The following is an 11,137-nucleotide window of genomic DNA, read 5'->3' on the forward strand; positions in this document are numbered from 1 at the left end:
CGTGATGTTTTTGTTCTTTTGTATTCTCCATTAGTCATTCAACATTTCTTTTAGGGTATATTCGTCTTCTCAAAAAATTTTACTCGGTAAAATAATCTCATTACCCTCCATATCAGATTTGTTTTCAACTTGTTTGGGGGGTATTTTCGCCTTTTCAATTATTAGAAAACAATTTCGGCTACAAGATTCGTGACAGCATTTCTGTTTTTCAATTTTTCAAGTTCTACCACAAGGGTCCCGCCTAATTTGTCAGCCTCCCGTGGGACGGCGCTTGGTTCGGGATCCGAACTCTGCTGGGTTTGGCATTATAAACAGTAGAAACATTTGATAGCAACCCCTAGTTTACCGCTGTGCATAACCAGGAGAGAGAGAGAGAGAGAAACAAAGGTAAAGGTAAAAGTAAAAAGGATAAAATCTCTGTGGTCACTTGGGTGATAATCATTCCGTTACTTTTGTGGATGGATAGTTTTTTATTTCTTAAAGATTTGATTATGGGAACAGAAATGGCATTTAAAGCAAGAACTGAAACATGAACAATACAAAACTTTTTCACACCAGCCACATGGCTTAATATTTAACTTGTAGAACTGGGAAAGTACTGGGAAAGTAAGAATATAGGCAATTTTCCAACCCTATTTACTACTCAAACTGCTCAGACATTGAAAAGCACCACGCGGAACTTAAAGCGGTAAAAATGTATGAAAAATAGCAGCAGCAGACGATAGACCTTGCACAACTCATTACATCTAGGCAGCCTCTTCCTCCTCCTCATCCTCGTACTCAAGTTCTTCATCAACGGTTGCATCCTGGTATTGTTGATATTCAGACACGAGATCATTCATGTTGCTTTCAGCCTCGGTGAACTCCATCTCATCCATGCCTTCCCCGGTGTACCAGTGCAAGAAAGCCTTCCTCCTGAACATAGCTGTGAATTGTTCACTCACACGCCTGAACATCTCCTGGATGGAGGTTGAGTTTCCGATGAAGGTAGATGCCATAGCAAGCCCTATTGGAGGAATATCACACACGCTGGACTTGACATTGTTTGGAATCCACTCCACAAAGTAGGAGGAATTCTTGTTTTGGACATTCATCATCTGTTCATCAACCTCTTTAGTGCTCATCTTACCCCTGAACATGGCAGAGGCAGTCAGATAGCGACCATGGCGTGGGTCTGCAGCGCACATCATGTTCTTGGAATCCCACATCTGCTGGGTGAGTTCGGGGACAGTTAGTGACCTGTACTGCTGAGAGCCACGAGAGGTAAGAGGAGCAAATCCAACCATAAAGAAGTGCAGGCGGGGGAAGGGGATAAGGTTCACAGCAAGCTTCCTAAGATCAGAATTGAGCTGGCCAGGAAACCTGAGGCAGCAGGTAACCCCACTCATTGTCGCAGAGATCAGATGGTTCAGGTCACCAACTGTCACAAAAATCAATAATTCAATGTTAATCCAGCATTTAAATCATTCTTGTGATGCAGAAAGGATGCAAAGACAAGCAGTTGAAAAACACAAACAATTCTCATGTCAAAAGACCACATCAACGCCACAGGGAAAAAAAACAAAGCTAGTGGTGAACAAACGAACAAATTCCCATGCATAAAAACCCTAAAACTTCTCTTTTCAAGGTTACATCGGTGTCATTATGTCTTAATCAAATTATCTCAGACTCGGTAATGTCATTAAAAGCTGCCACCTAACGTTTGGTGCTTCCACTTGTCAACCAAGCAAATGCTTAGCTCCTAGAGAATAAAATCTGAAAAGATTCATGTGAGAACCAGCAACATGGAGCCTACATCCCCTCATTCAAGAAGACATGAATTGAAAGATAATGCTTCCCAGCCGAAAGATATAAAGTAAGCAACTAACATAAATGCGGGAAGCAGTGAACCGCTACAAAACATAAATACAACAGAGACCTGACAAAGGCACGGACAAAAAGTGAAAAATAATGCCGAGCACCAAAGAAAATGAGAAAGTGCCCGTTGCCCAAGATATTGCACCAAGGGCTTGAGAGCAAAGAAAATCAGACAATAAATGATCATACCGGAACTTTAATCCACTTTCTTATTTCCATTGCTTCAATAACATACACATTTCACATAATCAGATAACAAAACCCCACCCCCAAACACTTGCCCAGGAGAGCATATTGACATAGAATCCTAACATCCATTACGAGTTACTTGACAATAATCTAAACGTGCATGTTTCGTCAACAAGCATAATTCTAAATTTGTGCAAATTTTTTCAGAAAATCCAATAACAACCTTTTTCACTGAAAAAAAGAGTATAAATAATATCTTCAGATAAACACCAAAGATGCACTTACAGCTAGGAGTAGTCAACTTGAGAGTCCTGAAGCAGATATCATACAAGGCCTCGTTATCTAGCACCATACACTCGTCAGCATTCTCAACCAACTGATGAACTGAGAGAGTAGCGTTGTATGGCTCAACAACAGTATCAGAAACCTTAGGTGATGGGAACACAGAGAAAGTGAGCATCATTCTATCAGGGTATTCCTCTCTGATCTTAGAAATCAAAAGAGTCCCCATTCCAGAACCAGTTCCCCCACCGAGTGAGTGGCAAACTTGAAATCCTACACGTAATAAAGAAAATTCAATAATAACTACTCCAAAATTTTAAAAATCAAATCAAAAATGAAAAAAAAATAGTGCAAGACACGAATTATACCTTGAAGGCAATCACAATTCTCTGCTTCCTTCCTCACAACATCAAGAACCGAATCGATCAACTCTGCACCCTCGGTATAATGACCCTTGGCCCAGTTGTTTCCAGCGCCAGACTGTCCAAACACAAAGTTATCAGGCCTAAAGATCTGGCCATAGGGACCAGTCCTCACACTGTCCATAGTACCAGGCTCAAGATCCATAAGCACAGCGCGAGGGACAAATCGTCCGCATGAGGCCTCATTGTAATAAACATTGACGCGCTCCAATTGAAGGTCAGAGGATCCAGTGTACTTTCCAGTGGGATCAATTCCATGCTCAGCGCAAACAACCTCCCAGAACTTGGAACCGATTTGGTTACCGCACTGTCCTCCTTGAATGTGAAGGATTTCTCTCATTTTTTATTTCTCTGCAAGTTGAGAAAAAAAATGTGATTAAATTAATGGCAAGAGAAAAACTGGGTAAAGCATGAGAACATGGAGAACAGATCTAAAACGTAAGTAAATTTCACTAGACAATTATATCTTAATAAATAATTAATTAAGTGACTAAATAAAGCTTTTGATCGAAGATTAACAAAAAGTCTAAACAGAATAATTACAGATCCAGCCTGTTTGGCTGCAGAGAAAATGCAAAAAAAAAAACAGAAAGTGCAACAAGACTGCATAAACAAAGTAATTCACTCAGAAAATTAAGATTCTCTAAATATTCATCAACAAAATAGATATTAACTTGTTTTCTTATGTTTTCTCGGCATCAAGACAGATTCGCTAACGGAAGAAGAGATCAGATCTAGAAATCGAAAACTCACCGTTACGAAATCGGTGACCGGATTTAAATATGCGGCTCCGGATTTAGAGATCGAGCGTGAGAGAGGCTCGATCAAATGGAGTGAGGGAGGAGGGAAGTAATAATTTGGTTTGAAAATGGAGTGAATGAGTAGTTATATAAAGGAGGAAAATAGTCGTGGAGGTGGATCGGACGGCTGTCGTGGTTTCCCTCGCCTTTCGTTTTAGTCCGTTGGATGCCGTTGGATCGTAATGTTCAACGGTGTAGATGTTGGTTTTGAATTGACAGGGCAATGATATTTGTTATTTGAAAAATGGGTTTAATGGACTAATAATGACCTGTTGAAACGACAGATCTTGTGCTCATTTTATTTTTGGGGAAATTACAAACTGGTGTCCCAACTACAGGCAGATGATTGCAATTAGGTGCCTAGGCCGCTCTATCTGAGAACAAGATACAGAGGACGAAAGCAAATAGAGGACACAAATTTGAGGACGGAATTGCTTAATTTTTAACTTTTGGAGACTCAAATTGTTATTTTGTTTTTAATAATTCTGATATGAAGATCTCAACAGGGTAAAAAGTTCAATGATGAGCTCTTGGGAGCGCGATGGGCCTTCCACGTATTTTATTAGCAGAAGAAGGTACTGTTGCCAATTGCATCGATTAAGAACCACTGTTACGTTTAAGTAACGGAACGGGATTGGAGGAGAGGAGCATCTTTCTTCAAATGGCAAAAAAGGACAAATAAAAAAAAAGGTGGGAAAGAGCTTTGCTAGAAGGGCCACATGAGGCGACGATGTCCCCATGTGAACTGTCACCTACTCTCCTTCTTATCTCTTATGGATTCAACATCATAATCACGGGATCCAGACTCTGGACCTAGAGCAGCTTAATTAACACACCCTCCCTCCTCCACTAATCCTCGCCATTAATGAAAACTGATTCCTTGCTTAGATTTAGAGTCAAGCATGCTGCCATCGCTTGGGTCTCTGAATGTGAGAGTGATTTTTTATCCAAAAGCAGACTCTCTACAGGGCGGCCCGATGGGGTAATTGGCGCTGTTTGGTTCCGAGATTGTTTTCCCGCTTCCTTGATTTTAGACGTTTTCAGCCAAGAGCATCGACCCGAATTAAACACCGAGATGGGGGGGATAATGTATAAATTAAACTTGAAATTGCAAAGCCACTTGGGTTTGTGCACTTTTTTGCCGGCATCCTTACCTACATTGTAAGAATGAATTAGTCTTAAAGATGTTAGTATGGACTGTGCAATTAGGGGGGAGTCTGTGTTTGTGTTTTTTCTTTGACTAATTTTAAAGAATTCAAATCTTAAATCAGCGCCTCGTTGAAAGGGAATGAGTACTTGGCATCATCCTCTATCTGGATTTCAAAAACTTGGACAGGATTTAGGATACACTAGTTATGGGACTAGCGCAGCAATGTTGAGACTCGGATATTTTTGTTTTTATAAAAAGATCTGACATGAAGGTTTTTTCAATATTTTTCTGTAGTTTGAAAAATTTAAGCTCAAATTAAGAATTTTATGCATATATATATAATCAAATAATTCTAGAATTATATATGTGATTAATTAAATAAATAATTAACAATATTTAAAAATAAAATTTAAAAAATCAAGATAATAATATAGATCAAGATATTTAATATTAAAAAACAGGATATTTAACCTGTTATTTTTGCTAATTTATTTATTAAAATATTTTTTTTTAATTTAAGCAAACAATGATATAAATAGACATACAAATTAAAGTGTTCAAGATAAATGTATATTGAATTATTTAATCTTAAAAAACAAGATATTTAATTGGTTGTGTTTGCTAATTTGTTTATTAAAATAATTTTTTTATTTAAACAAACAATAATAAGCCAAGGGCATCGACACGAATTAAACACCGAGATAAGGGGGGGATAATGTATAAAATAAACTTGAAATTGCAAAGCCACTTGGGTTTGTGCACTTTTTTGCCGGCATCCTTACCTACATTGTAAGAATGAATTAGTCTTAAAGATGTTAGTATGGACTGTGCAATTAGGGGGGAGTCTGTGTTTGTGTTTTTTCTTTGACTAATTTTAAAGAATTCAAATCTTAAATCAGCGCCTCGTTGAAAGGGAATGAGTACTTGGCATCATCCTCTATCTGGATTTCAAAAACTTGGACAGGATTTAGGATACACTAGTTATGGGACTAGCGCAGCAATGTTGAGACTCGGATATTTTTGTTTTTATAAAAAGATCTGACATGAAGGTTTTTTCAATATTTTTCTGTAGTTTGAAAAATTTAAGCTCAAATTAAGAATTTTATGCATATATATATAATCAAATAATTCTAGAATTATATATGTGATTAATTAAATAAATAATTAACAATATTTAAAAATAAAATTTAAAAAATCAAGATAGTAATATAGATCAAGATATTTAATATTAAAAAACAGGATATTTAACCTGTTATTTTTGCTAATTTATTTATTAAAATATTTTTTTTTAATTTAAGCAAACAATGATATAAATAGACATACAAATTAAAGTGTTCAAGATAAATGTATATTGAATTATTTAATCTTAAAAAACAAGATATTTAATTGGTTGTGTTTGCTAATTTGTTTATTAAAATAATTTTTTTATTTAAACAAACAATAATAAAAATAGACACAAATTAAATTAATCAAAAAAAATAAAATGAGAAAAAACATTATGCAAGACTGCATATATTAGAAATATTATCTAAAATAATTTTTTATTTTCAAAAATAAAATTTATCCATACAAAAAATTAAAAAAATATCTATAAATAAATCATAAAAACTCTTCAAAATTAAATGCACCACTAAAAAAATAATCATCATTTAAAAAAACGTTCTTTAAACAAAATAAAAAAAATAAGAAATATTAATTTATGTTTAATATCTTTTTCATTTTGATTTTTTATAATTTTATTTTTTATTAAAAAATTAAATCAATTGATTATTAATTAAAATTAAATCACTGAAAAAAAAAATTAAAGATTAAATTAAAAAAATATATAAAATATTACAGAGCTTATCTACAGCAACATGAAATCAAGATAAGTAGTGGAGTCATGTACAGTGAAAAACTCAAACGAGGAATGCTTAATAATTGAGGAAACAGACGAGAAGAAAATAGAGTCCAGTGGGGACACTTGACAGGCCCCTTTGAATATATATAGAGTTGCAGACTCACATGTGAAGCCAAAAGGACCGCGATCTGGTGTAACTTTTTTTTTTTTTTTTAGATTAACGTGGGTGTCCGGGCCACATATCATACAAATAACTAAAAACTCGAATTTAAAACCACATAAAAAACAAACTTTTTAGCGCGATCTGGTGTAACTTGAATGGTCTGCTAGCTGTGAGGGCCTTGAATTATTCTCTCTTGTTCTAAAATGCTAAAGAACTGCCAAGGAAACACGTTGATTCACATGGAGTCTTCTGGTGTAACTTGAATGGTCTGATGCTAGCTGTGAGGGCCTTGAATTATTCTCTCTTGTTCTAAAATGCTAAAGAACTGCCAAGGAAACACGTTGATTCACATGGAGTCTCTCCAACACGATCCTGCTGTGCTGCGTTGACCATTTTATTTCCGTGCACAATATTCCGTCCCGAAACATCTGCCCTGGATTTATTCCGTTTCCTACGCACTCCCTTCGTGTCTTTTCCTTCTCCAATTTTCAACTAAGGATTTGCATCGGCATTTTAGCAGCGGTTTGTCCAGAAACATTTGCCCTGGATTTATTCCGCTTCCTTCGCACTCCCTTCGCGTCCTTTCCTTCTCAAATTTTCAACTAAAGGATTTGCATCGGCATTTTAGCAGCGGTAGATGTCTTCCGTCATCTTTTTTTTTTATGAGACCATGAAATACGTGCTACGCTAATTAGTTAACCGCTGGTTTCATCTGCTTCTTAATTGTTTGGACTCATTTGGTGAGGATTTATTTTCACATTACAAGAGTTTCTTTCAAAATACTAGCCTGAATAGCTTTCTTGGCAGTGACAGCGTCATCTTACCTGTCCTGCGTCCTCTACCATCAACACTACCTAAGCAATCATGTGGTTCTATTTTCGACAGCTAGAACTAGAAGCTAGAGTAACGCGAGAATTCAGAAACAAATATGAACAGTAACACAGCACAACCCATATCAACCACGTTATATTTAACAACTATTACAACTAGAAGGAAAAGCAAGCACTTTTCCAACTCTACAATCCATACTCTACTCTCCGTTGGAAACCGGAAATGCACCCATGACCAATTAAAAGAGTACATAAATTTATGCAGCAAGACTGTAAAATCGGTAGCCTCACCGTTCACACTTCTTTACATCTCAGCAGCCTCTTCTTCCTCCTCATCCTCGTAGTCAATATCATCCTCAGCAGTTGCATCCTGGTATTGCTGGTATTCAGACACGAGGTCATTCATGTTGCTTTCAGCCTCAGTGAACTCCATTTCATCCATGCCTTCCCCGGTGTACCAGTGCAAGAAAGCCTTCCTCCTGAACATAGCTGTGAATTGCTCGCTTACACGCCTGAACATCTCCTGGATGGAGGTTGAGTTTCCGATGAAGGTGGATGCCATTGCAAGCCCTATTGGAGGAATATCACACACGCTGGACTTGACATTGTTTGGAATCCACTCCACAAAGTAGGAGGAATTCTTGTTTTGGACATTGATCATCTGTTCATCAACTTCTTTAGTGCTCATCTTACCCCTGAACATGGCAGAGGCAGTCAGATAGCGACCATGGCGTGGATCTGCGGCACACATCATGTTCTTGGAATCCCACATCTGCTGGGTGAGTTCTGGGACAGTTAGTGCCCGGTACTGCTGAGAACCTCGTGAAGTCAGAGGAGCAAATCCAACCATGAAGAAGTGCAAACGGGGGAAGGGGATGAGGTTCACTGCAAGCTTCCTAAGATCAGAGTTAAGCTGCCCAGGAAACCTGAGGCAGCAGGTGACACCACTCATTGTTGCAGAAATCAGATGATTGAGGTCACCAACTGCAACAATTGTCAACAGCCCAAAGTTATTCAAGCATTTTTTTTAAATCTCATCTGAAGTAAAAATCATTTTGAAAAGCAACATTTACCACACTTCCAACCAAAAGAAAGGGCACGACCACATTTTATCCCATGCAATCACCTATCTCCTACTAAATTCATATTTAAGGTACATTACAACGAGCAGATAGAGAGAGCAAGATACAGCTTGCAAAAAGCCAAAATTCGTTATTAAGAAACTGTCAACGCAAGAGGAAAACTGCAGAAGAAATCAACACTTTAGAACATCAAAGCAACTAAACTAGGTAAGCAAGTGGAGAATATAAACAAACCACAAGGGAAGTGAGGAAGCGTCCAAGCTAATACATGAATGCTATTATACATGACCAAGCATTGTAGACCCGGTGTTCAGCAGAAAGGAACAGGGACACATAATTAAACCATGCACATCCATCTCAGTCTGGATTTCAAGCCTTGATAAATATATATATTTCAGACAATCAGATAACAAAACCCGAACCCACCAATCCCAGCCTAGTGCGAGCTTATGAAAACAAATTATGGCTTAATAAGAATTGGATCACCAAAATCCGAATATGTTAGGCACCAAAACAAGCACGCTACTAAATTTGTGTAACAAACACATAAAGCTAGTTTTAAGATAAAAATGCACTTACAGCTAGGAGTAGTCAACTTGAGAGTCCTGAAGCAAATATCATACAAGGCCTCGTTATCTAGCACCATACACTCGTCAGCATTCTCAACCAACTGATGAACAGAAAGGGTGGCATTATATGGCTCCACAACTGTATCAGAAACCTTAGGTGATGGGAACACAGAGAAAGTGAGCATCATTCTATCAGGGTATTCCTCTCTGATCTTAGAAATCAAAAGAGTCCCCATTCCAGAACCAGTTCCCCCACCGAGTGAGTGGCAAACTTGAAATCCTACACGTAATAAAGAAAATTCATTAATAACTACTCGAAAATTTTAAAAATCAAATCAAAAATGAAAAAAAAAATAGTGCAAGACACGAATTATACCTTGAAGGCAATCACAATTCTCTGCTTCCTTCCTCACAACATCAAGAACCGAATCGATCAACTCCGCACCCTCTGTATAATGACCCTTGGCCCAGTTATTTCCAGCGCCAGACTGTCCAAACACAAAGTTATCAGGCCTAAAGATCTGGCCATAGGGACCAGTCCTCACACTGTCCATAGTACCAGGCTCAAGATCCATAAGCACAGCGCGAGGGACAAATCGCCCGCACGAGGCCTCATTGTAATAAACATTGACACGCTCCAATTGAAGTTCAGAGGATCCAGTGTACTTTCCAGTGGGATCAATTCCATGCTCAGCGCAAACAACCTCCCAGAACTTGGAACCGATTTGGTTACCGCACTGTCCTCCTTGAATGTGAAGGATTTCTCTCATTTTTTTATTTCTCTGCAAGTTGAGGAAAAAAATGTGATTAAATTAATGGTAAGAGAAAAACTAGGTAAAGCATGAGAACATGGAGAACAGATCTAAAACGCAAGTAAATTTCACTAGACAATTATATCTTAATAAATAATTAATTAAGTGACTAAATAAAGCTTTTGATCGAAGATTAACAAAAAGTCTAAACAGAATAATTACAGATCCAGCCTGTTTGGCTACAGAGAAAATGCAAAAAAAAACAGAAAGTGCAACAAGACTGCATAAACAAAGTAATTCACTCAGAAAATTAAGATTCTCTAAATATTCATCAACAAAATAGATATTAACTTGTTTTCTTATGTTTTCTCGGCATCAAGACAGATTCGCTAACGGAAGAAGAGATCAGATCTAGAAATCGAAAACTCACCGTTACGAAATCGGTGACCGGATTTAAATATGCGGCTCCGGATTTAGAGATCGAGCGTGAGAGAGGCTCGATCAAATGGAGTGAGGGAGGAGGGAAGTAATAATTTGGTTTGAAAATGGAGTGAATGAGTAGTTATATAGAGGAAAAAAATATCTGTGTTAAAAATAACAGAAAAACTCAATTTCAGCACATCCAGGTTACTAAGCTAAATCTATTATCTTATTAAAAGTATGATAAATAAAATTATAAATTTTAATTATTAAACAATTTAATATTAAAAAACAAGATTAAAAAATAAATAATTAAAAAATTAAGTTAATTTTTTAATATTATAAAAATGAAAAAAAAAAACTAATTCTCTATATATTAAATCTTGAAGAATAAAATTTTTAAAAAATAATTTTTAAAAAGAACAAAAAAATCAATATGTGTTAACTTTAAAATTCATGACTTGTTTATTGAGCTTAGAATTAAGTCTATAAAAAAAAACTTTGAAAAATAATAAAGTAAAAATTAAAATCATAATATTAAGGGATGGAATTGAAAAAAATATATAATAAAAAATAAAAAACAAACTAAATAATAATTAAAAAATAAGAGTTAACTTTTATATAAAAATAATTTTAAATTAAATGTTATGGGATGAGGTTAAAAAATAAAAAAAAAATTGGAAGAGCAAAATAAAATAAAAAACAAATTAAACAGTACTTTTATATTTTAATAATAAAAAATAAATCATTGGAACTCATCCACCACACTACATGTCCATGT

General features: G+C 36.2%; 2 protein-coding genes across 3 annotated transcripts; both read right to left on the reverse strand.

Moving 5' to 3' along the window:
- Positions 1-489: 489 nt before the first annotated feature.
- LOC105126007 (tubulin beta-4 chain-like) lies at positions 490-3,599 on the reverse strand. Of its 2 annotated transcripts, XR_842339.1 has the most exons (5): positions 3,504-3,599; positions 2,697-3,101; positions 2,332-2,601; positions 676-1,420; positions 490-633 (listed from the first exon to the last, which is right to left on the reverse strand). XR_842339.1 is itself a non-coding variant. In XM_011026703.1 (4 exons), the coding sequence occupies exons 2-4, from the start codon at positions 3,088-3,090 to the stop codon at positions 747-749; spliced, it is 1,338 nt and encodes a 445-aa protein (XP_011025005.1). In that variant the 5' UTR covers positions 3,091-3,101; positions 3,504-3,599; the 3' UTR covers positions 490-746. The 2 variants fall into 2 exon arrangements, 1 of the variants encoding a protein (XP_011025005.1); XM_011026703.1 differs by having other exon boundaries at positions 490-1,420.
- A 4,019-nt stretch (positions 3,600-7,618) lies between these two features.
- LOC105126006 (tubulin beta-4 chain-like) lies at positions 7,619-10,479 on the reverse strand. The gene is made up of 4 exons (XM_011026702.1): positions 10,367-10,479; positions 9,561-9,966; positions 9,195-9,464; positions 7,619-8,517 (listed from the first exon to the last, which is right to left on the reverse strand). Exons 2-4 carry the CDS (start codon positions 9,952-9,954, stop codon positions 7,838-7,840), a joined length of 1,344 nt encoding a protein of 447 aa, XP_011025004.1. The 5' UTR covers positions 9,955-9,966; positions 10,367-10,479; the 3' UTR covers positions 7,619-7,837.
- Positions 10,480-11,137: the final 658 nt, after the last annotated feature.

Source organism: Populus euphratica, unplaced genomic scaffold, assembly GCF_000495115.2.
Source record: "Populus euphratica unplaced genomic scaffold, PopEup_1.0 scaffold44.1, whole genome shotgun sequence".
In the NCBI taxonomy this organism is placed as follows: domain Eukaryota; kingdom Viridiplantae; phylum Streptophyta; class Magnoliopsida; order Malpighiales; family Salicaceae; genus Populus; species Populus euphratica.